The sequence below is a fragment of the Plecotus auritus genome (genome assembly GCF_963455305.1).
Source record: "Plecotus auritus genome assembly, chromosome: 9".
Taxonomy (NCBI): Eukaryota; Metazoa; Chordata; class Mammalia; order Chiroptera; family Vespertilionidae; genus Plecotus; species Plecotus auritus.
In genome coordinates, this window is record NC_137783.1 from 10,202,160 (window position 1) to 10,228,892 (window position 26,733).

A 26,733-nucleotide genomic window follows, 5' to 3' on the forward strand; every position below is an offset into this window, starting at 1 on the left:
ATTTAAAAGAAAGATAACAATTCCTGACCTTTACTTGTGGTAAATAAATAATAAAAAACATAAAGCACATATGTACATATGTCGAAATGACAGAACTTTTTTTTTTTAATAAATAAATGGGAGATGGCGACATAACCATGAAACAATGTACGTCGAGTCTGACGTAACCCGAGGACAGTCGGTAAACAGGCACAAGAGATTTCATTTGGGTGATGGAAATGTTTTGAAGCAGGGTTACAGTGACAATTATACAACTTGGTAAATTTACTAAAAATCACTGAGTTGTATACCTAAGACAGTGGATTTTGTGGTATATATAAATTATGTCTTGATAAGTTGCTACGAAAATCATAAACAAAAGTATAAGCAATCCAGGAAGAAACACTGGTCCCTTACATGATATGAAGCATTTGTGGCATCCCCAACATAATGCTTAGTTCATCTGTATATATAAAAGCGTATGCAATCGAATGACCAGTCAACCAGTTGCTATGACATGCACTGACCATCAGGGGGCAGATGCTCAATGCAGAAGCTGACTCCTGGTGGTCAGTGCGCTCCCACAGCTGACTGACCTGTCCCGGTGACCCACCAGCCCGGCGTCAGCCACTTATTCCCTCAGTAGTCCTGCAGGTCCAATCTCCAGGGAACGGGCCAGGCACCAATGGACCTGTGCTGCCAGCATGTTCCCACAGGCCTCCTGGAAGTCGGCCTCAGGCACTGCAGCCACTTCCCCTCCCTAGATGCTCAGCAAGGAAGAAACTATATAAACGCGGCCACCAGGTGGCTCCTGACAACCAGCGCAAACATCAGCAGGACGGATCCGGATCCCGGGCCAGCAAGGGCATCCCACCAGCTGCTCGGAGGGCCAATCAGGTCCCGCACCCCCACCCGCACCCCCCTTGGGACAAGCGCCAGACACAGGGCTCATGGCTGGCAAGCACCGCTGCGGCAGCACAAGCCTCTCCCAAAGGGGACTGACTGGGCACAACGGGGCTGGGATGAGCAGGAGCGGCAGGCAGGAGCACTAGGCAGCATCGAACTGCCTGTTTGGGCCTAATCCCCGCAGGCCATCCCAAGGGACCCCACCCGTGCACAAATTTGTGCACCGGGCCTCTAATAAAATGTAAGAGCCATGTAACCTACAAAAAAATAGCCTCACTGGTAATGAATTTAGCTCACCAAAATTGGCCACGATGAACTAACACAGAAACACCTATTTGGTGCACCCATGTATGAAGGCATTGACTACCTCTGCATATCGGACGGATGGGTACGCTAGTTTAACGCCTTCTGGAGAACCACCACCAACAGGAAAAGAAGCATACCCACCAACATCGCCTAAGGACCTGTTAGCAATATGCCTACACCTTGCAACCCATCTTAAGTAAATGATCTCGGACAGGTTGTAAAATATAGTTAAGTAGCATTCTTATAATTGGTTACTAGTTAAATTAGGGTACGTACATACACATGAAGGTGTAGAAGCCAATTATTGACGTGAAAAGAAGCCCTCTGGGACAGATTACATATATAGCAATTTCTAAGCACATACCCGTAATGTTCTCATTGCTTTTACAAGTGGGTTTCTCTCTACTTCATGTAGTTAATACACTTCTATGATATTAATAATGCAGGCTCCATAAAAAGCAAACAACACTCAATTTCATAACCACAGGTACATTAAGTTTTGTTTTATTACAGATAGTGTTTCCTAAGTGTTCTATTAAGGACTATTTTTCCACTAAGATAAGTTATGTCTAAACATGTTCCTTTATCTTATCAGTAGTAAGATAAAGGAGTTCCTTTATCTTATCAATTCTAATACTCCTACTTGAAATTTCAATCTTTAAAAATATGGGGAACATAAAAATTTCATACCTGCCAGCACACACTTTATTGCTTGCATTGGCAATTCCAACAACTTCAGAGTTATGGGGCACAGTCTTTTCAAACTCAGGATTTCAAAGTTTCCGTAATCTACATATCCAACCAGCACAGAGTCTTCAGAGGCATAAGCCAAGACGGAGGCACGGTACCACTGATCATCCTCTGCAAAAAGGAGATTCAGTCTCAAGTGATTTTCCAACGTAGATGTAAAAAAAAACCTTTCCTCCCAAATTTAGAAATTGTCATTTGCAAATTTTAATATCAAACTTTATTGAACAATGAATACTTATTCAACATTGCTATCTTTGCTTAACAGAAGCCTTCGACTCCTCAATATCACCATTTTTCTTACCTTACTAAACTACTCATGCAGTTTGCTGTCATGACTTATGTCCATCCATGCCTTGTCTCCCCAGCAGACAGTTAGCTCATTAGGACAAGGAACATGTTGGTCATGTGGATCCACAAGGTCTGGACCAATACATGGACCATTGGCTAAGGCATCAAGCAGGGCTAATTTTAGAATACCTGGCAGTATGAGTCAACCAGACTCCACCAACCGAGCAACCATTTTCCTGGAGGCCTACGTGGACCTCCCGCTCGGTGAGGGCACTGGCTCTCCCTTCACCCAAGAAAAATGAAATGCAGTTATCAGGGACCAGACCTGAGCAGCTGGAGAGGCTGTGCTACGGCAGCTCTGCACTCCCAGGCCCTCTTGCTTTTCCAAGGAAAACTGGAGAATTCATGACCCTGGGAGGTTCCACATTCGCATTCGGATGTAAACAGAATGATCTGCACCAGTCTCCCCAAACTGCAGGGCTGACAAAACCATCAACCTCCTTTACCACCCCACCCCCACATTCCCGGGCCCTCTTCTTACGCACTTTGATTTAGTTTAACTGGACATGTCTGGTGTGCTTTAATACTCAAATTTCAAAGAGAGCCATCCAGTGCAAACTGAAGATTCTATCTCACCTGCATTTACTTAACTATAAGTAAAAAATTCAACAACACTCTTTCCTTACCCGAGAACTGAGCACAGCAGATGTCACCGATGGTTGGGTAAAAATCCGAGCGTGGAGACACTTGTCCACAGTACTCATTAAGGGATGCCTGCAGTTCAGCGAGCTTATCTGTAAATATAAATCACATCTTAAGCAAAAGAAAGACAACTCTACACATTATCTTCATTTTTGCCTGCTGAATCTCTTGACGTATGTTATCTTGAGAGCCAAATTGAGAAAGGTTACTTACGTCCACTTTGTAGTTTTTGACAAAAAAAGTCTTCTGGAGTCTGAATGTGGGAAACCACACCACAGAACTCATCACCTACATTCAAAGTTAACACTTTTGGGATTAAGTCTCTTCTGTCTACAACAATTTTGTTTTCAGTTGTCATTTTCCCAACATCCTCAGGCTCACCTGATCAGAAAACAGAAAAGTAAGTCTTTTTGGTTTCACTAATCAAAATTTTCAGTGTTTCAGGCCCAGTCATGCTTTCCATACCTTTAGACCTTAATATATGCTGTTCACAGACCCACCCCTCAAAGTACCCCCAACCCCCCAGCAGCCCGATAATTTCCTGCCAAGTCTGGACCAGGTGCCTCTCCCAGGTGCTCCCACTGCACCCTGCACTTCCACATTCGCACTGCTGTGTGATCTCCTGTGTCTCTTCTGCACACCTCCACAGTGCCAGAGTAAAGCCGACATTGCTCCGAGGGTCCCTGGTCCTTCCACCTGACACCTCTGCAGCATCTGCTATGACTGACTGATAACTGCCTCCTAGAAACCGTTACCCCCTGCTGCTCTGGCAACATTTTCCCATGTTCTTCCCACCTTCCCAGCACAGCTTCTCACTTATGTTGTAGGCCCTTCCCTATTTTTCCTCACTCCACACTATCCCTAAGACACCACCAACCCCTGGTTTCAACCATGACTACTATGAGACCAGGAAGTGTTTGGTTTTTCTCCTCTAGATGGCAAAGAACTACTGAAAGCTTTTTGGCAGAGTTATCACACCAAGATTTGTGTTTTAGGGATATCATACAGGCAGTAGTGTAAGAATACAGACCAAAAACAAAAAGATAAAATTAAAAAGTTTTTTAAATCATCTTGAATGTTAAAAATTCCTGAAATTAAAAAAAGTGGTAATAGAAAAAGGAAGGAAAAAAAAACATACAAAGAACACTTAGGAAGAAGAATCAATAAAGACTCGGCAACCATTCAGAGCAAAAGATGGGAGGTGAAGGAGAAGGTAGACTTAAGGATGAGTTAAATTTGTTTATGTGACAAGATGCATCTAATCATGGCACCATTACTCTGGAGATCACCTCTAGATGAATGAGCAGAGACAGGAAGTGTGTCTTCATCTACAGTACAGTCATATACTTCTTACCGACACTTCAGTCAACTACAGACCGCATATATAACAGAGGTCCCGACGTAAGATTACAATAGGAAGTCGAAAAATTCCTATCACCTAGCTATGTTGTAACATAGCGCAATGCATTACTCGTGAGTTTATGGTGCTGCTACTGGAAACAAACGTACTGAGTTGCCAGTAGAGCACATATTATTACAGTAGCAGGTTATACCCCCCAGGTTTGTGTAAGTATACTGTATGATGTCTGCCCAAGGACCAAATCACCTAATGACACATTTCTCAGAACATATCCCTGTTGTTATGTGGTACATGACTGAATTGGTAAAGAAAAAGCACAGAAGAAAGCACAATACAAGAAATACCTAAGACTAGGCAATGAGAAAATAAAATGCTCACAGCAAAACTTCTTGTAGACTAGAAGAGAACTACACACACGTAAACAAAAAGTAAAAATGTAGCCCTAGCCAGTTTGGCTCGGTGGATAGAGCATCGGCCTGCGGACTCAAGGGTCCCAGGTTCGATTCCGGTCAAGGGCATGTACCTTGGTTGCGGGCACATCCCTAATAGGGGGTGTGCAGGAGGCAGCTGATCGATGTTTCTCTCTCATCAATGTTTCTAACCCTCTATCCCTCTCCCTTCCTCTCTGTAAAAAATCAATAAAAGAAAAAGTAAAAATGTAAAGAGAACACCATCCTACTAGAACAGAAGGTTTTAGCACTGTTTATTATTGCTGGAATACCCAAATAAGGAAGAAAAGCAAATTGAACTAAGGAAATGTTAGCTAAAATACCTCAACCCAAAGTGTTATGACATTTAGTACTTGTAATCTCTAATAATTATCATGTCAAGGATTAATCTGAAAGACAGGGAAGAAAACCAGGCAGGGGACACAGAGATTAAAAATAATGTATTACTAAATAAAAACTATCATCTTTCATAAATAAAGTTTATAGAAGGGCTAGCATTTCCATGAACCTGACACTGAGACATTTGTGCTTTTATGTTTAGTAGAAGTCACCATACTGTTCACTATTAATGTGAATACTCACTTGGAACTGCACTTTGCTTCTTAAAATTTTGTCCCTTAGGTATCAAGCCATATCCCATTTCTACAAGCACATCGTCTAAGAGTTTTCCTAAGTGATTAAGAAAACAGATCTACAGTGAGCTATACACTAAATAGTATGGCAAAGCATAAATAGAAAACAAATGAGTCACAATTACATGGTTTAGAGATTATAGCTATTAATACACATTGGCATATTCCTTACTAGTTCAGTTCCTTTGTGCAAAGTATGTTTTAGTAATGCTCAGCTTTAAAAATTGAGGCAAAATTCCCATCAGCACCTGACAGAAAATTTAATGAAAATTTCACTTCAAAATTCTGATTAACATTTAGTACCACCTTACTGGCATGCTTAGAAAGACCACTGTTTATGGGGGGAAATGAATTCAAGACACAAGACTTCTTCTCAGACACAAAGTATGACTGAAACAAGGCTTAGCCAGCACTTCAAGTTCTCTGAAATAATATCCAAAAGCTGAAGTCATAATATGAAACATACATACCAATGAAACAAAACATAGATTTTATACTTAATTTCACAACAGAATTAACTGCGTTTTCTACCAAGTCACCGACGGATGCTGAGCCTCTAAAAGTAGAAGCGTAACACCGTGGAAACTGAGAGGCAATTATAAGCACACTGCAGGAAGTCACTTTTCAAACAGATAGAAAGCCAGGATGAAAGAACAGGATTCCAAAGTGATTTTTCATTTCCACAACCTGAACACTATGTACTTACAGTCTCAATACTAACAAAATACAGTTTGGTGGAGGTTGTTCAAAGAAAAAGCAACAATGATAAAAATGAATGCATTCGTAAGAGAAAGTTCTGAATTTCTCAATAAAGGAGAACTCAGAAGTAGATATTATCATGGCTATATTGAAAGGACAATATCGTCACCCCAGACTGTCCACATCTAGCCTTTAGTCCACTCAGTTCTATGGATTCGTGCCATGTCTCTGACACACGGCCAACTGCAAGAGCAGGGCCAAGGCCACGTCTTCATTCACAGTCTGAATGCCCCCGGAGCAGAGCTTACTTGGCCTCACTTCGTGTTTCTTTCTTCTCTAAGTATTAGGTGGAGACTAAACAACGTGTTAAACACCTCATTTACAAAGAAAGATTCAGGTCTTACCTGAACTTGGTAGCATAACATCCACAGCAAAGGTAACCACTTCCTCTTTCAAGATGTTGACAATCTTTACAGAGCAGAACTGCTCCATTAACAGTGATTTAATAGTTTTGATACAATCATTGCTCCAATTCCCCTCTGCTGGGATAACATCAGCCACAAAGCACTTTATGGCCTGAAAGATTTTGTGCAAGTTACTAAAAAAAAAATCAGTATTTGAAAATGACTTTCTCTAGTTAATTATGTGAAGGTTTAAAAAGATGTGCTTTCATGCATAAAATTTTTCCAAAATCTTTCAGTACTAACCATATAAACTATTTTATGTGTAATTATTTTTCTCTTTGGGTACCCTATTCACAGTGCTTTGACTTTTGGGACTTGAAGCTTGAGAAGTTGAGGAAAGAATAATTATCCCTCAATTACATATCAATTCAAGTCACTTTCAAATAGTGTAATAAATATAAAAATGATTATTTTTAAAGAGCAGATTGATAAGAAATGCCTAAAAATGCTAACAGTTTTTCACCCAAGGTAGTACTTAGTTAAGAAAACCAATGAATGTTTACCTAGGAAGAAAAAGATGTGCCAGCAGGTACTCAAGGCAGAACAGAACAAGCAAATAGTGTATCTATCAAAACATTAAAAACAGCTCCTTTGGGCCACTATTAGGAATTTAGAAAGCAAAAGAGACTCACACAAGGAGGAAACAAGTCAATGTTTCTGTTTAGTTGCTGAATTCTGTTTATTGGAATTATTTCTTCATTTCCATAATCAATATATAAGACTTGTGCCTTCTTCTGTAGCATATCAACGTCTTGTATTGTTACTCTATTCCAGGTCTAAAATGAAGTAAAATGGTATTCTACTTCAAAAAAGCATTTCATGATTTTTTTAAAATGTATTGTTGACAGTATTACAGAAGTCCCCCATTTCCCCCCAACTTTGCCCCCCTTCACCCAGGTCCCACCCAGGTCTTTCCCATACTATTGTCTGTGTCCATGGGCTATTCCTATATGCATATACTAGAGGCCCGGTGCACGGAATTTGTGCCAGGAAGGGTCCCTAAGCCAGCTGGCAATCAGGGCCGATCAGGGCTTTCTGGCTGCCAGCTGGGGCCTGCCTTCCCAGGCTGCCAGCTGCCAGCTGGGGCCTTCCTTTGTTCTGCACTGTCCCCTGGTGGTCAGTGCATGTGATAGCAAGTAATCGAACTCCTGGTCTCCCAGTCGAACACCAGAGGGGACACTTTGCATATTAGCCTTTTATATATATAGATGTTCTTTGGTTAACCTCTTTCTGTCTCCTCCATCTCCCTCCCCTATGAGATCTGTCAGTCTGTTCCATGCATCAATGTCTCTGGACCTATTTTGTTCATCAGTTTATTTTGTTCATTAGATTCTACATATAAGTGAGATCATGTGATATTTTGTCTTTCCCTAGTTGGCTTATTTCGCCTGGCATAATAAATCTCCAGATCCATCCATGCTGTCATAAAGAATAGAAACTTCTTTTTTACAGCCATATAGTATTCCATGGTGTAAATGTGCCATGGCTTTTTTTTTATTTTAATATATTTTATTGATTTCACAGAGAGGAAGGGAGAGGGATAGAGAGTTAGAAACATCAGTGAGAGAGAAACATCCATCAGCTGCCTCCTGCACACCCCCTACTGGGGATGTGCCCGCAACCAAGGTACATGCCCTTGACCGGAATCGAACCCGGACCCTTCAGTCCGCAGGCTGACGCTCTTTCCACTGAACCAAACCAGTTAGGGCTGTGCCATGGCTTTTTTATCCACTCATCTACTCATGGGCACTTGGGCTACTTCCAGATCTTAGCGATCCTATCCTATATAATAAAAGCCTAATATGCAAATCGACTGAATGGCAGAATGACCGGTGGAAAGACTGGTCACTATGACGCACACTGACCACCAGGAGGCAGACGCTCAATGCAGGAGCTGCCCCCAGCTCGCAGGCCCTGGCAGCGGGGCTGGCGAGCAGGCAGCCCCAGGCCTGTCAAGGCAGGTGCCAGCAGGGGCTTCCCAATTTCCCTGCCAGTCGCCCCACAGATCAGCCCTGATCACCGGCCAGGCCTAAGGACCCTATCCATGCACAAATTAAGTGCACTGGGCCTCTAGTTGTAAATAATGCTGCTATGAACATAGGGGTGCATATATTCTTTCTGAATGGTGTTTTGGGGTTCTTAGGATATATTCCCAGAAGTGGGATTGCTGGGTCATATGGCAGTTCCGTATTTAATTTTTTGAGGAAACTCCATACAATTTTCCATAATGGCTGCACCAGTCTTCATTCCTACCAGCACTATACCAGGGTTCCCTTTTCTCCACATCCTCACCAGCATTTTTTTGTTAATATATTGATGGTAACCAGTACAGCAGGTATGAGGTAACACCTTATTGTAGTTTTAATTTGCATCTCTCTGATGAATAGTGACATTGAGCATATGTCCATATGTCTACTGGCCATCTGTATGTCCTCTTTGGAAAAGTGTCTAGTAGCATTTCACAATCTTAGGTTGAAAAATTCTCACTCTATAGAACATGCAAAGGAAAGGCTAACTGTTCTATTTCAAGGCACTCAATTAACAAGTTAACATAATTTTCTAGTAATCTTGCCCAAAACTGTTTAATTAGGCCACTGTGCTATGCACAAATATTATCAAGCTATTCTAGCCCAAACGACTCTGTGACATCCTGGTGCCTCAGCTACACAGATAAACACAAGCTCTAAGACTAGCAATCAGCCTGGAAGCAGCACCTGAGGAGCCCAGAAACAAGAGCTGGACAGGTCAGCGCAGGAAGCAAGTAACCGAACAGAGCCTGGAAGACTGGCAGAGGAAGAAAAACAGAAGTCGGACCAGTCTCGCTTTTAAGCCACCTAATGCATCATTAAAAGCTCTGGTGTCAAGTTGATACAACCAAAGTAAATTAAAACATTTTATTAAATAATTCATTTCAAGAGAGGTTACCTGGTCAACAGTGTACTTGGCAACACAAACTTCCCCCTTAACAGGAATATAATCCTCCTCATGCGCTGTATTTGCATACGTTTCCTTTAGGCTCGCAGAAAGTTGGTTCATGTATTCTAAAACTTCTGCAGAATATAACTGCACATAAAAGTCACTTGGGTCTTTGAATTCAGTAACTGTACCCTTCCAAAGATAGAAAAGATGTAAAAATTCACTGGAACACAAGCAAATGTGCATTTCTTAAAGCTTTTACTAAGATACTATAAGCGTCGCAGATAGTTGTCAATCTATCAATTTCATCAGATTAAATTTTGTAGCTACCATGAATTCAAAGTAGGAAACAAGAAAATAAAATCCATAGTTCTTTGGATTTCTGTCCACAAAGATTAAACAACAAATACCTTGATTTCCATGGTTTTCCTGAGTTGTAGACTTCTCAAATCAGAAAACATTATTTTATCAGCACAAATGGCTATTTCTTTAGTAACTCCAAATGGACAGTCACTCTGGTTTGAAAAAAACACATAAGTGGGTTACATACAAGAACATATTTCAATGATACTGTGACTATTATTTGCTGGAATCAAGGTCAAAACAGCTGATGAGGCTAGAGAACGTCTGAGTGCAGGGACTGCAAAGAAGGGACTCGCTCACTAGTCCAAGTGGTTTGACACAGACACAGCCATTGCCAGCCCTTTTCGGAAAAAGGCTGGGCATAAACAATTCTCAGTGAGCCCCACAGTCACCACATCAATCCCTAGGGTGTGCAGATTTATTCAGCAGGAGGCTTCTGTTCTCAAATAAACACTAGTGAAATGCAGAAATGAGTCTACATCATACCTCATTTTTCACTTCCATGTTCTTTATTTCATAAGATGATTTATTGTCTTCAAGTTTGTGGAAACTAAAATAAAGCAATTAATGTTAATACTTACAATACAGAGCTAATTAAGAGTAAGGACCACAATTATGTTAAATTCTCAATCAACAAAATCCAAAAAGAGCGAACAGTTTCTTCCAGACAGAATCACAGTTCAGTAACAACTGCCTAAGCAATGGTCCGCCCTGTGCACAGGAGTGCTTCTTCCCAAAGCCGCCTGGTGAAAGGGAGATAGCCACAATCTACAACCCTCAGTCTTCTTATCTGGGAAATGGAGAGCATCCCTACATCAAACAGTTTTGAGGATGACATCAGGTTATATATGTGAAACTGTTTTGTAAACTCGTTAAATGGCACACAAGATTTGTGTATTTCAAAATTGTAATCCAAGAAGCACTGTGAGAGTTCCACCTTATTAGAATTTAGTAAAGGATAAATAATTAAAAGAGCTTTCTAAGCTCTAATCACTAAAAAAAACAAAAAAACAAAGTCACTTAAGGTTTTAAATCTTAATGTGTCCAACCTAATCAAAATATATTCATGAAAACGCGTAAGTTTGTAAAGTTGTTCACTTCAGATTTGCACACTTTATGTTACACCTCAATAAATAAGAATAAAGTAACAGCATCTACAGTTATGGGCTGCCTACCTGATTTGATCCTTATTATATCAGGAAAAAATGTTGAAATATTCTCTAATGAATAGAAACACACACTTACTTTTGCTGCACAGGCTTGCACACGATGCTGTGTGCTGACCAGTCTCTTCTCTGGCATGCTATGGAGCAATAGTATGTCTGCTTGCACTGTGAACACCTCTGCGACCCTACAGAAAACAGCCCATAACATTTCATTCCAAATACTTGTTGCCCAGAGCAAGACAATTTCAAAGACCAGACATATCAAACACCATTCTATTAATCATATCAAGATTATTTGAAGAGGCTTATGATGTTATAAGGTGTCAAGATTAAACTTTTCAAGCTCTCTCAAAATGCAGAGAAAGGAGAGGACAGACCGGAAACATAACTGACTTCTCTAAAGTAGAACCCAGAACACATTATAAAAGAAACCAAAGGAAACAGAAAAACTGTGGCAATTAATGTAACTTGTGCAAGCAGACTCTGACATGGCTTACTCTGTGCCATTAAAAATATGGTGTTGTTCAGTGGCTACAATGTCAGCCGCACACTGAAGGGTCTTTGTTTTGATTCCTGGTCAAGGGCGAGTACCTGTGCTACAGGCTCAATCTCCGGGCCGGGTCAGGGCATGTGCAGGAGGCAATTGATGTGTCTCTCTCACCTCTCTTCTACTCTCTCTAAATATCAATGGAAAAAAAAATATCCTCTGGTGAGGATTAACAACAACAAAAATAGAAAACAGCCCTGGCTAAATAGCTCACTTAGAGCATCGTCCCAAGACACCAAGGTTGCAGGTTCAATCCCCAGTAGGGGTCTTACAAGAGGCAACTGATTAAGTTATTTCCTCCCTCCCTCCTGTCCTCCTTCCCTTTTCCCCTCTCTCTAAAATAAAAAAGCATGTCCTTGGATGAGGATTAAAAAAGAAATCCTATCAGTATCCAGGCAGAAAAAAACATGTTACCAAAACAACAAAACCAAGCTGGCCTCAAATGCCTCCACTCTAAAAGAAAAAGAGGCCTGATTGGTGTGGTTCAGTGGTTGAAACATCGACCTATGAACCAGGAGGTCACGGTTCAACTCCTGGTCAGGGAACATGCTCAAGTTGTAGGCTCGATCCTCAGTGTGGGGCATGCAGGAGGCAGACAATGAATGATTCTCTTTCATCATTGCTGTTTCTATATCTCTCTCCCTCTCCCTCCCTCTCTGAAATCAATCAATCAATCAATATATATATATATATATATATATATATATATATATATATATATGAAAAACGGCCCAAGACCACTGATTATGAGGGAAATGCAAATTAAAACCACAATGAGATATCACTACACACCCACAGGAAAGGCTAAAATTAAAAAGATTGAAAATCCCTAATGTAGACAAAGCTGTAAAGGAATCAGAACTTGTTACCAATGGAAATGTAAAATGAGACAGCTACTTTGGCTGTTTCCTGTAAAGTTAAACATATGCCTACCCTTTTGACTAAGCAATTCTCCTCCTAGATATGTACCCAAGAGAAATGAAACATATGTCCACACAAAGACATGCGCAAAAATATGCAGAGAGCTTTATATATAACAAAAACTGGACACAGAAAAATGTTTCAACAAAAGAACAGATAAACAAACTGGTATAATCATACAATGAAATACTACTCAGCGACAAAAATAATTAATGTACATGCAACAACATGGGTGAATCTCAAAAATATAATTCTAAATGAAAAAAGTTTTATGCAAAAGAGCCCATACTGCATGGTTCCATTTATATGAAATTCTGTAGATTTCATTTATATAAAATTCTGGCAAAATTAACTTATTAAAAAAAAAACAATGGTTGCCTCTAGGAAGTACAGTGCCTGGGAAGTAGCATGAGGAAACTTTCTGAGAAGAAGGAAATATTCTCTATCTTGATGGGGTGCGAGTATGTGCATTTCAATGCATGAAAGTTTTATCTAAAAAAATCAAAACTATAAAAAAACAAGAAGCAATAAGAGTGGGAAAGTATGGATGAACAAACGATTGTATGTTGATGGCTGGTGAAGCTGAAAGATGGGTATATGTTGCATATATTTATTCCATTTACATTTAATATACTTTAAATTTTCTGTAATCAAGGTATTTTTCAAACATGTAAAGGAATAATCTAACACAACTGAGAGCAACATGCTTACCAAACAGGCCACACCGATGGCAAGTAGTTGATCGAAGAGGAGGTCCTAAGGATTTGAAGAGTGCTGGATTATTTATGGACAAGGAATTCTCAACCAACTTGTGTATATTTTTTGACTTTGCAGGAGACACATTATTGCTAGGCTTCTATTAAAAAAAGAGAATAGCAATATTAAAACTTGGTAACAACATTTAAAAACTACTAGCTTTGGCAGTCCCTCTTCTGGGAAGATAAAGATCGACATTTCCCTATTCTTCCCACTAAGTAAAACTAAAAATCCTCGACTTACATGTAAAACAAACATAAGCCTACTCTGAAAGAAGGCAGCAGACAAGCTAGGAACCCTGGGACTCACAGAAGGAATGACGATGGGTTCTCTGAGTTCTCTTTTTGCCTCATCTATCTATCCCAGATGGGGTGCTGGAGAAGCCAGCAATCCAAAAACATCAAAAGGTGCAGACAATAAAAGCCCCAACCAAAAGCTTGCTCTAAGAAAGGGGCAGCCCAGCAAGGCAAAAAAACTTTTATCAATAACTACTCTCCTCTAGACAAACACTGCAGATAAAACCGTGGCCCCCACTTCCACCAGCAAGAGTGGAGTGGGGAGCCGAGACGCCCACTTTCACCAGGCTATAATGAGGCAGCAGCCTCCCACCAGGTGGCATCAGAGAAGGCCCACAAAGTAGGAAGCCAACACTTCATCCCTGCAGGGGTTCCCTGTGGAGACCACATGGGAGCCTGGACTCCATCTGGCAGTAAGAAATGTCACCAGCCCTAGCCAGTTTGGCTCAGTGGATAGAGCATCGGCCTACGGACTGAAGGATCCCAGGTTCGATTCCCATCAAGGGCACATGTCCAGGTTGCAGGCTCAATCCTCAGTGTGGGGTGTGCAGGAGGCAGCCGGTCAAAGATTCTCTCTCATCATTGATGTTTCTATCTCTCCCTCCCTCTCCCTTCCTCTCCAAAATCAATAAAAATAAAAAAATAAAATTTAAAAAAGAAGTGTCACCCAAACCCCTCACCTCCCAACTCACCACCATTGGGGTGGTGTTAGAGGAGACTTAGTGGACAATCAGGAACTTTTTGCCACTATTCAACAATAATGAATGTCTTCAAATCTTCCCACCTCCAAATCTCCCTCTGGCTTGTCCATTCTCTGCCCACCTTACCCCACCCTCACCCAGCAGCAAGGAAGAACACCCCCTTGGTGTCAATAGAGACTGAGTGGGGAGCCTGAACAACTACTTCCACCTGGCAACACCCCCTTCTCCTGATGGAGCAGTGTCAGAGGAAGTTGGCTAAAACAGAAAATTTAAATAACATAGTTTCATAACATAGTACCCAAAATGTCTGTTTCAACAGAAGCAAAATGTAATACTAAAACAGGAAAATTACAAGGAAAAATGAAAAGATGTCAACTCAAGAGGACAGATGTTAAGTTTATCTGACAAAGAATTTAAAGCAGCCATCAATACTTCAACAAGCAATTATGAACATGCTTGAAATGAAGGAAAAGAAAGTCTTAGAAAAGAAATAAGAACCAAATGAAAGTTTTGGAACTGGAAAGTACAATAACAAAAATTAAAAACACAATGGGTGGCTCAACAGCAGAAAGGAGGGGACAGAGGAAAGAAACAGTGAACATGAAGATCAAAACTATAGAATTTACCTAATCTGAACAAGAGAGAGAAGACAGAGTGAGCAGAAAATATAAATAAGCACAGCCTCAGGGACCTCTGGGACAACAACAAGAGACATCACATTCATGTATCTGAAGAATCTCAGAAGGAAAGGAGAAAGAAGGCAGGGCTAAAGAAGGACTCAAGTAAATAATGACCAAACTCAGCTTCTTAAATTTGTAGACCTATCTCTTTTGACAAATTAAACCTCAAAGAGAATAAACTCAAAGAACTACACACCAAGACTCACCTTAGTCAAATTTCTAAAAGCTAAAGACAACAAAAACGCTAAAAAGCAGAGAAAGAGAAATGGTATCTTATACAGAGGAGAAAAACAATTCAAAAAAGAACAGATTTTTCATGGAGGCAGAACGAAGTGGCATGATATTTTTTAAGTGCTGAAAGAAAAGAACTGTTAACTAAGAAACTTATCCAAGAAAATTTTCTTTCAAAAAATGAAGAGGAAATCTCAAATAAAACTAAGAGAATTTGTCACCAGCAGACCTATCCTAAAGGAATGGTTAAATTACTGGCTACCTGGGTTAAGGAAGGGATAGGGGCAGGAGGGAAGTGGGTATGGCCATAAAAAAGCACCTAAGGGCTCCTGTACTGATGGAAGTATTCTGTATCTTGAGTATGAAGGTCAATATCCTGGCTGTGATATTATACTACAGCTCTGCAGCCTGTTCCCACAGGGAGAAACTGGGTAAAGGCTACACAGGATTTCCATTGTTTCTTACAATTGTATGTCAATCTACAATTACCTAAAAAGAAAAAGTTGCATTTTTTTTTAAAAAAAAGTACTACATTAAAGAAAAGGAAGCTTGACCTTCAAAAATACCCGAATATTGAATAATTATTTATTATTGCAATACAAAAACACGTTTAGAATCTTTTACCCAAACAAAAACACCAAACAGGAAAACAACCCAGAACTTACACTATTTGCTTCTTTGGGTGGTGAATTATTTCCAACATTTAATGGAGACACTGAGTTTCCTGCGGAGAAAAACATAAAGCCTAATAAAAGCCAAATATTAATTTGTTGCTGAGAATGTAAAATTAATTAAGTAATGCTCAAATAATAAAGCTATACCATAACAGTCTTAAAGCTACACTATAAATAAGCAACATTCTACTTCTCTGAAATTCCATACTCAATATGCTATAGAAGTTAGGGGGATAATTCCCACTTCAACATACAAAATACTAAAACATCTATAAACAAGGGTCAAGATTTATTAATAATTCATCCTGTTTCTTAAGAAATGTCATTTATGTCTTTTTTTGGCCTTAACTCCAAAGTGGATGGCAATGAAAAACTCAATGACCACTAGCCCAGGTTGGTGTCCTGCCTAATATTGAGCTAATAAGATGCCAATAGTTTACCCACCTTGTTTTTGTACATCAGTGTAAAGTCGGCACAACTAAAAAGGCAGATGATGTTTAATATTATTAGAGAAATAGTTCTGACCTGTTGGGGAACCCCAGAGGCCCAAGGGCCACTGAGAATTACATCACGATAATGTTAGAAGGTCACATCTCAGGTTCAAAGAGTTAGCTAAATTCCACCAGGGTCCAACCTCCTTAAACAGCCGGTTTTTAGAATGAAAACTAAAGGAATGATTTTTTTTTAAAAGTGAAACAATTTAATGTCTTAAATATATCTTTGTGAGCTCTTACATGCATAATGTCAGAACAGTACTTTATGCATGTAAAATATGGCCAATCTTTAGAACTCCTATAAAAAGTCATAGGGTGCCCTGACTGGTTTGGCTCAGTGGATAGAGCGTCGGCCTGCGGACTGAAGGGTCCCAGGTTCGATTCCGGTCAAGGGCATGTACCTGGGTTGCGGGCACATCCCCAGTAGGAGGCGTGCAGGAGGCAGCTGATGGATGTCTCTCTCTCATCGATGTTTCTAACTCTCTATTCCTCTCTCTCTTCCTCTCTGTAAAAAATCAATAAAATATATTAAAAAAAAAAAAAAGTCATAGGGTTTCCTTCCTTTCTACATTCCTAGTATGTATGTATTTGGGGGAAAAGCTCATCTGTATTCATTCTCTCCCCAGGAATCCTTTGTGCGATTCATCTTGTTTTCCCTTCTAAATTAATATTTAAATGCAAATACTGTATGGTAGCCATTTGGCTATTGTGTTAACAGACACACACTTGTGAAAAGTCAAAGAAACCATCAAAATAAGTAGTATTAAGCCTGTAATTTTCACTCACCTGTTGGCAATGTCTTCCTGCCTCCTTTGGATCCAACCACATCTCCACTGATGCCATTAGGGTTTGAAGACGCTGAATTGTCTTCCTGACTAGCCAAATACTGTTTGGTTTGCTCACAAAGCAAAAAATTGTTATTTTTATTTCTATTCTCTGGGCTTTTCAACCTGAAATTTGGGTGATTAGGCTGTCCTCCAGGACTTCTTAAAGAACCATGTGATGGAAGCTTGCTTTCATTTTTCTCAAAATTAAACAGCTCTGTCATTTTATAAGTAGATGCCTCCAAATTATTTCTTGACATCCCATTAAGCGGTAAGTTAACGTTCACATAAGTCTAAGGGAAGAAATGTAGTTAAAAGGCAACTTTAATTACAAAGCCTCGGGTAATTTTTTATGTAACAGACAATTCTCATGAATAATTCCATAGCAGATGTCACCACGATATTGGCCTGGCTTGTTACAGGCACAAGAAAAGAACGGCTCCATCAGTGAGGACAAACTGCAAGAGGACCGAAGACTAACTCAAGACATGGAAAGAGTCCTCTTGGAGTTCCACACAGCCCTTACTTTAAAAAGCTTCGGAGGCACGCAGCCTTGAGCCTTGGGGGGGCAGGGGGGTTTGCAGTCGATGACAAGTGTGGGGGGCTAGGCGGCTCCCAGCGCCCAACAGCAGGACAGGAACCCCTGCAAGGGATGCAAAACCTCTGCTGGGCCGCCACACCCCCCACCCTAGGGTCGGGCCTCAGGAGCTGGGTCTGTCCAAGATCCGCTTCCAGGGCTGTGGCCATCACACTCCCTGGCTCGGTAGCTAGTCCCAATCCCCAACCCCTGGCCCTTCTGGTCCCCCAGTCTCCACCCTATGCTGCCTGCCTCCTCCCACAGTCCTGCTGGAGCATCTGAGCTCGCTGCCCACAACAAAGGATTATAAGGGCCAAAGACCAGCCAAACAGACGTGTCAGGGAAGTATTCTTTTTTTCAGCAATAACTGGACTTATCTGTGGGTGGAATGTCTATATGGTTACGGCCAGATCTACTTTTTCGCCTTTGGTGACACCTCCTCCAGGGCCCATTTATGCCCCGCAACCTCTCAAGTGGTTACCAGTTCAAGACTCAGGCATGGAAGACAGGAAAGGAGGGGAAAGAAAAATTGAGAGGCATGCTAAAAATAATTGATTGAGGGATTTCATGATTGAGCTTTACTACTGCCCCTGCTTTTGTACCGTGTGATATAAGCTAAATTTTCTCACCCAAACCATGAGCTAAAACCACCTATGCTCTTGCCCTAACTGGTTTGGCTCAGTGGATAGAGCGTCGGCCTGCGGACTGAAGGGTCCCGGGTTCGATTCCGGTCAGGGGCATGTACCTTGGTTGCGGGCACATCCCCAGTGGGAGGTGTGCAGGAGGCAGCTGATCGATGTTTCTCTCTCATCGATGTTTCTGGCTCTCTATCCCTCTCCCTTCCTCTCTGTGAAATATCAATAAAAATATAAAAAAAAAAAAAAAAAAAAAAAAAAAAAAAATAAAACCACCTATGCTCTTAGGGCACATCTGTGCATAGATTTTGTTGTCTATATTTCACTTCTCAGTTGGGCTTTCATTTATACATATTTTAGACCTCTTCATAATTTGTCTCTGAAATGGAGAACAGCAAATACAAGTATGTAAAGTTTCTTTCAGCTCTATCAAAATAATAAATATATGCCTTACAAATGGTAGTACAATGAGCTATCAAAGTTTTATAATTCATTATTAGTTAAGCTGTTTTAATATTTTTAATTAAAACTCATAGTGCAAAAAAAAAAAAAAGTGCTGTTGGAAACAAACCTTACAACTTAATGGTGAAATACAATAGAGGCTACTGTTTAAATCAGGTCACTACCTACCTTTCTAGCCTCTCAGAATCCCCCTACTGTCTCATACTTGATGCTACGCTATGTCCTTGAATACGCTGAACCTACCGTCCAGAATACCTTGCTCTCATCTGCCTGGCAAATGCTGTCCTTCCTAGTCATCCTTCACAATTTTCCTCAGTTGACCCTATTTTTTTGCATTTTCCCCAAACCCTCTAGTTTGATAATCTCCAACTAAGCTTCCATAAATTTCAATTCCCATCTGCTGCTTTTAAGCACTTGTCTGTGCGCACCTGTCTCTGAGTATCAGGTACACACATTGTTGCAAAGTGCAGCTGAGAAACCTCTATCCAGAAATTATGCTGGTTTGTTATTATTTTCTTAATCTTAAAAATACTCAGTGTCCTGCCCAGGGGACATAATAAAAGTGGACAAACAACTCTTTTTGCAATAGTGAACTACAGCTTTGTCTGAAGAGCACAGGCAAAATTTTTGCCCATCTTCCCAAAACTGCTCAGGAAAACAAACAAACCAACAAACAAAAAACACAGAGAGTGAAGCCAGCTTGAGGAACACCTCAATGTTTAACATTGCTGTGAATAGAAGATATAAAGAAATAGCAGAAAAATCCTTCCTCTTGGTGTCCTGAAACTTTCATCTTCTTTCTTGCTTGAAATTAGATGTAGCTTATTCCAATAACAATCCAGAAAATAATAACAATAAATAAAAAAAGAGATACACAGGCACACTCAGAGGGGAACTCTCAGTGGACCAGATCCTGGGAGGATTCGTAACAGAAGGCCTGCAGATGGGCAGCTCCAGTGAGAGACCCTGCCAGGAGAATGCACCTGTGGTAATAAGCACATCTACAGTGGAGGATCAGACTGAGAACTACAATGTTGGATGCAGTAAGAAAAGAGAGAAATATTGTGAAATTACAAAAGTAAAATAACCTCCAGGGGAAACTGTGTGGGGATTCAAACGTGGGTAATTCTAGACTCTGTACAAGAAATATAAAGAACGTGCATTAAAATATCAGGGTAGCTACCAGAAGAATAAAATAGAATGCATAACTTTAAAACTAGAGGGGAAAACTCTCAATCCAATAGGGAAAAGAATTCAAGCATGGTAAAGAGAAACATCAAATGAGATGACAGAACCAAGCCCAAGTAATACAAATATCAATGACTTAGTTTCAATTAACACAGCGGGGGGGGGGGGGGGGGGCGGGGGGGGGCGGGAAGCCCAGGAAGAAAAACATCCAACTTGATGTTATGTATCAAAGGTACACATAAAACAAAATTAGTATGTTAAGGTTGAAAACAAAATTGCATGGTAAGGTTGAAAATAAAAGGACTAAAACATGGGCTACACAAATAACCAAAATGAAGGTGGAATGCTAATATTAATAAAACAGAACTGAAGGGTTCAAAGAAACCTTTGACTCACAATAATGAGGAGGAGCCCAGCCAGTTCAGTGGTTGAGCATGGACCCATGAACCAAGAGGTCACCGTGGTGGAGCAGAAAACGCCAAGAATCTGGTATCCCTGGTGGTACCCTTGAGTGGTCACACCAGTTCTGTCTATGTATGTATGCATACACTTATTATGGCAAGTTTGTTATTTGCAGCCCAGTAGATAAAGATACCAATAAAGTAAATACGCAAAAGGCATGAATAGAATGCAGAGAGGATGAAGATTGACAAACGAAAGGGTTTTGAAAAGCATTCAATCTCATTTGTAACATAAAAAATTTCCAAGTGAAATAACTATGTATTACTTTCTGTCTAGCATGGATGCAATAAAAAAGAACACTCGTTACTGAAGGGACTATAAAATTAATATGCCCTTTCTGAAAAACAACTTGGCAATATATCTAAGGAGTCTTTAAAAATATGCCCCTTTTGGGGAACAATTTGGCAGTATACAGTCTTAAAAAACATCCCTAGCCACTCACCTGGTAACTCTACTTTTAGAAATCATCCCATTAAAATAATCCTGAACATCAAAAAAATCCTGCATGTACAAATGTCCATTTAAAATGGCCAAAAAATATAGGAAAAAAGTTAACTGTGATGCTTCTACTAGATAGAATATTGCATTACCATTTAAAACACTAGTTTTTAAAACACTGTAAAATGTCTGTTAGAATGGCAAATGAAAAATCAGAAAAAAACCTGTATATTCAATATAATTATAACTTCAAAGCAAAGAAAAAAATTCCATTTAAAAAGATGAAAGAGCCTGGCCAGGGTGGTCTGGTGGTTGAGCATCAACCTAAGAACCAGGAGGTCACTGTTCGATTCCTGGTCAGGGCACAAGCCTGGGTTTGGGCTTGATCCCCAGTAGGGGGTGTGCAGAAGGCAGCGGATTGATCAATGATTCTCTCTCATCATTGTTGTTTCTGTCTCTCTCTCTCTCTCTCTCTCTCTCCCCCCCACTCCTTTCCCCTCTGGAATAAAAAATATATTTACAAAAAATTTAAAAATAAATGAATGAGATCCATTAAATTTTAAATGACAGTGTGTTCTGGCCTGGGTTGATGAGGAAATCTTTTCACTGTCTTTTTTATATTCCAATTATAAAGTTAAATTACTTTTGTAGGAAAAAAACACTGTACAGATTAAAATATCAATGCATGGTAATTAAACCTTTTTCCCTAACATGCGGTTACTTAATTCTAAACCAAGTAAAGGATCACAGTAACATTTAAACCACAAAACTAGAGTATAGTCATCTTCTCAAGTAGGACCCTCAAAATGTAGCCTACAACTCCAGAGATAGCATGTCCTAACTGCCTTTATTTGGTGAGGCTGACAGTCAATCAGCATCTTACCACTTTGTATTACAGTTACCTATAAACAGTTAAGTCTGTCTTCTAGATTCAAGTAGCTTGTGTGCAGGAACCAAGCCTTATTATTTTTTTTAAATTACCAAACAAAAAAACCCTGATTACTCACAGCACCTACCATGGCACTTTGTACAATGAGGTATTCAAAAGATATTCATGTGGCACAACCATTTAAAATGCACTATTGCACTGCTTTCCATGACAACTTGAATGGGGAAAATGAAATTCACTGTTTTAAACTACATCTGGCAGTCTTAAATGGAGAATTATGTCATGCTACAAGGTCCACTGAAATTTAACAGCAAAACTTCATCGTAGGGGAACTCACAGAGATGCAATATGGCTCCAGCTGCAAAGGTGGCTGGGAAATGTTGGACTATCTGTTTAACCCTCTGGCTGTTTAATTCTCTACAGCCTCGGGCTTGGCTGACTACCCAGAAAACCTGGACTGTCATGCCCCCAGCAAGGAGGTTAATGAATGTAGAGCACGATAACTGCCTGACCTTATCTGTTAACTTAGGAACGCATTGTTCTTTCTGGTGATCCACGTGACTACCCACCCTGTGCTTTTACTAGTCACCTCCTACAGAAAAGAGACCCTGTCCTGGGAGCGGTGTGGATTCTTTTCCCACCGCCACCACTGGCAACAGCTGCTTTGCCCGGGTATGTAAGTTTCTCCTCGTCAGGCTCTTTGGATTTGAGTAAGGCTGCATGTCAGTTCTTCAGAATCGATCCCCAACATTCATGTTTTACATCCATACTTCAAAAACCAAAAATTAGTTAATATACTTGTCTTTAGGAACAATAATGACAACAGAATCGGTGTTTGACCCACTGTAAAGAGTTTCAGCAGCAAATAAGGACTTAGGCTTAAAAGCTCCACTTGTTGTGGAAAATTTGGGTAGAAGGACACCTCACTTGCCTCTCCCTATCCAGGAATTTTTGTTACAATGCCCAAGGCACACAGACACCTAGACCTGTTCTAGAACTGGAAGCTTCTTACTGTCTTTCATTTCTGGACACCCAACTGTATGGCATTCCTCTTTAAAAGATGACTCTTCCCCACTGACTGGCTCCTCTTGCTGCCCTGGGACCACAACCCTCCTGTGTTAGCCATCATGTCCCCTTTCCTTCCGGTCCTTCACCTGCTGAATCACAGGACTAAACCCAAGACTGTCGGTAAACCATTCAGCACACTGGCTGGTGCTGACTCAGTCCTTTAAAGGCAGGTATGACTTCTAGGACTTGGCTTGTATGCCACGCCCACATATACAGAATTTCCTCCACTCACATGGCACCAGTTTGCTCGTTTTAAGATGGCAATAATTCGAAGATTAAAATATTCCTATTCCTTTATTCCTACAGGCGAGGGAGACCTGAGAAAGTGAAAACATGAAGTGGCTTGTCCTCCCTCACCCTAGCCCCCCACCTTGCGCAGCTGAGATGTTTTAAACATCCAGGTCAGATCCCTAGGCCGTGCAATTTGGCCCTCAGTGCCCTGGTGGCTCAATACGGGAACCAGAGCACCTTCCTTACTGAAGAGGCCAACAGGGCAAGCCTAGTACAGCAGACCCGACTGCCGAAAAGCGACTGCACACAGCAGACATGCTATAAACACGGCTGGCTAACGCAGGGCTGGTCTCACCATACCTAAGTTCAATGCTGCGCTGCAGCTTCCTTTCTTATAGAAGGTGGGGGGGGGGGGGAGGAGGGAGGGGGTGTATTTTTATTGTTTGCACTGTGGCTTTGAGTTCATCAAAGGCAATGAATCCACACACCAGTTTCTCTTAGAGAGAAGGGGAAAGGTCCCCTAATGGAATGCAGGCAGACAGTCCTGTTTTGGAGAGTCATGCCTGGAAGCGCTATTTTTCCAAATCTGCTGCAGGGCCCTCGCTTGCCCAGGGCTTCAATTCCAAACATCTCTGGCTCCTCCCCTCAGTATGGATCCCACCCACACTAAAACCTCCAACCCTAGACCTGCCCTTTGCCCAGCCGAGGCACGAAGGCCTCCCCCACGCTTCCATCCTCTCTCCACGCCCGGCCCCTGGTAGCTGCTCAACGCCCGACCTCAACGTCCAGGGCCCAACGTCCGGCCCCCAAGGACCAAAACCCCACAGCCCACACGCAGTCCCTCTCACTGGCCCCTGCGCCTGGAAACCCTGACCTGGAAAGAGGCAAAAGGGCCGCTGACCCCGACCCTCCTCTGAAGTCTGGCCGTGGTGGCGTCCGCCTGTGCCCGGAGTCCCACGGCCCAGCCCAGCCGTGCTCCTGGCCCTCAGCTCACCTCCAATGCCCAGCGGGCCGCGCCTGCGCACTCTGCACCCACGTGCCCCCCACACGCTCCCTCCGCTGCCCCGGAAACGGAAGCGGAAGTAGAAGCCGCGTTTGGGGCCTTGGTTGGTGCGGAAGCTGCGGCCTCAGAAAGTTCCTCTGCGGAAACGTAATATGACTACTCTTCTTGCTTTTTCTAGAAAGGCGTCCCTGGGAACGTGGAGGGCAGATATTGAGCTCAAAGACCCAGACCTTGTCGCCGCCAAAGTCACTTGGGGGACATTAACCACTGGAAATCTTACAAGGTTTTTCAAATTAACCCCTGCCTCTGCCCGGTTTTGGAAACCAAACCCACGCGGTCACTTTTTCCCCCTTACTGGGAGAAGTCATTACATGCTGGTGTTGCCCAAATAAAATAATTTTTTAGAAATATATTTGTATTGATTTCAGAGAGGGAGAGAGAGGAAGAGATACAAACATCAATGATGAGAGAGGCCCTGGCCGGTTTGGCTCAGCGGATAGAGCCTCGGCCTGTGGACTGAGGGGTCCCAGGTTCGATTCCAGCCAAGGGCACATCCCCAGGTTGTGGGCTCAATCCCCAGTGTGGGGCGTGCAGGAGGCAGCTGATCGATGCTTCTCTCTCATCATTGGTGTTTCTATCTCTTTCTCCCTCTCCCTTTCTCTCTGAAACCAATAAAAATATTTTTAAAAAATGATGAGAGAGAATCATTGATCGGCTGCCTCCTGCACGCTCCACACTGGGGATCCAGTTGGCAATCCGGGCATGTGCCCTGACTGGAAATCCAACCCTGACCTCCAGGTTCATAGGTCGAGGCTCAACCCCTGAGCCACACCAGCTGGGCCCAAATAAAATATTTTTAAAACTTTAAAACTACGGCCCATTCAAACAAGTCCAGAAGAAAAGTGGTACCCCCATGCTATCCATCACCAGTTTCAACATTATAAATTCAGTAAATTTTGTTGGTTTCTAACCACCCTCACCCCCACCACTCCTCCCAATGTTTTGAAACAAATTTTTACTTCTTTCTTCTTTTCTTTTGAATTTATTTAAATTTTGGAACAGTTTTAAATTTACAAAATAAATTGAGAAGATAGCACAGAGTTACTACAAAAGCCACACCAGGTTTCCCATATTACTATCGTTACTTAAATAGGATACATTGTTACAATTAAGAAACCAATATTGAACATTATTAGTAAAGTCCATAGTTTATGTAAATTCCCTTTGTTTTTACCCATTGCCCTTTTTCTGAGCAGGGTCCCAGTCAAGGATACCACATTACAGTTAGTTGCCATGGCTACTTAACTTAGGCTCTTGCTTATGACAGTGATTCAGACTTTCCCTGTTTGGATGACATTGACAGCTTCCAGGATTACTGGCCAGACACTTTGTAGGATGCTGTTTTGTTGGAATTTGTCTGATGTATTTCTCATAAGACTGGTGTTATGGGCTATTGGAAGGAAGACTACAAGAGGTAACATGTCATTTGTATTGTATCGTATCAAGTGTGTGTCCTATGAACATGATTTATGACAATGATGTTTTCCACAAACACCTACCAAGAGTTTGTCAGGTTTCTCTATTATACAGTTTCTCCTTTCCCCTCATTTTCCATACTACACACTTTAGGAGGAAGTCATTATGTGCAGTCTACCGCTAAGGGAGAGGAGTTGTATTTCTACTTCTCAAGGGCAGAGTACCTACAGAAATTAATCGGAAATCTTTTGCACAGAGATTTGTCTCTTCTGTATTTATTAGCATACTCAAATCACCGATCTCTCCATAGATTAGTTACTGATCTATGACTCGAGGGCCACAATGGGTTCTTAAACTGGACCGGAGGGCCGGAACAAAAGCATGGATGGAGTGTTTGTGTGAACTAATATAAATTCAAAGTAAAGGAGCGGAGGGGAGAGCAAGAGAACCCTCCGCTCTTTTGGCTCCGCGGGCCAGATAGAACAGCTGAACGGGCTGGGTAGTTTGCCCACGGCTGGATTAGTATGACGTTTACTTTATACTTTGGGTTATAATCCAACACTACGCTATTTCCTTGCTTAATTTGTTCCAACTTTCACCCCTGGGAGCTCTTTCAGTTGGCTCTTTCTCTCCTTTGACATACTCCCATCAATGTGGGTTGTTTTATTCCATCTTATTTTATTTTTTGAGCACTTTCTTACTTTCTGAGACAGAAAGTATATGAAACCTATGTCCTCATGCATATGTTATTTAAAAATGTATACTTAAAAGACTATGACTTTTATAAAACATCACCAAAATTTACCTCACCTTTAAAAATAATTTCTTGCCGAAACCGGTTTGGCTCAGTGGATAGAGCGTCGGCCTGTGGACTGAAAGGTCCCGGGTTCGATTCCGGTCTAGGGCATGTACCTTGGTTGCAGGCACATCCTCGGTGGGAGGTGTGCAGGAGGCAGCTGATCGATGTTTCACTCTCATCGATGTTTCTAGCTCTCTATCCCTCTCCCTTCCTCTCTGTGAGATATCAATAAAATATATTTTAAAAAAAATTTCTTAAATATCATACTTAAATGTTACTTAAAATTTTTAGTAGTCTCAAATTATTTTTAATAGTTGGTATGTTAAAATCAGGCTCCAAACAAAATCCTATATTTGTGTTATGTATTTTAAAAAGAGATTTCTCTTTTAACCCTTTTATTT

At 41.2% G+C, this 26,733-nt stretch overlaps 1 protein-coding gene across 8 annotated transcripts in view; it reads right to left on the reverse strand.

Annotated features, from left to right (window-relative positions):
• Positions 1–17,364, reverse strand: part of TDRD1 (tudor domain containing 1) — a gene marked incomplete at both ends in the record, with an annotated part of 33,853 nt that extends 16,489 nt beyond the window's left edge. For 5 of the 8 annotated variants that reach the window (XM_080688414.1, XM_080688411.1, XM_080688410.1 and 2 more), the window contains 13 exons: positions 1,882–2,052; positions 2,916–3,023; positions 3,145–3,312; positions 5,323–5,409; positions 6,476–6,647; positions 7,168–7,311; positions 9,461–9,643; positions 9,862–9,966; positions 10,301–10,364; positions 11,060–11,165; positions 13,160–13,304; positions 15,778–15,836; positions 17,067–17,364. In XM_080688414.1, the coding sequence (XP_080544540.1) occupies positions 1,882–2,052; positions 2,916–3,023; positions 3,145–3,312; positions 5,323–5,409; positions 6,476–6,647; positions 7,168–7,311; positions 9,461–9,643; positions 9,862–9,966; positions 10,301–10,364; positions 11,060–11,165; positions 13,160–13,304; positions 15,778–15,836; positions 17,067–17,364 (1,810 nt within the window). The remainder of the gene's footprint in view (positions 1–1,881; positions 2,053–2,915; positions 3,024–3,144; positions 3,313–5,322; positions 5,410–6,475; positions 6,648–7,167; positions 7,312–9,460; positions 9,644–9,861; positions 9,967–10,300; positions 10,365–11,059; positions 11,166–13,159; positions 13,305–15,777; positions 15,837–17,066) is intronic. The other 3 variants (XM_080688415.1, XM_080688412.1, XM_080688416.1) reach the window with 2 other exon arrangements.
• Positions 17,365–26,733: the final 9,369 nt, after the last annotated feature.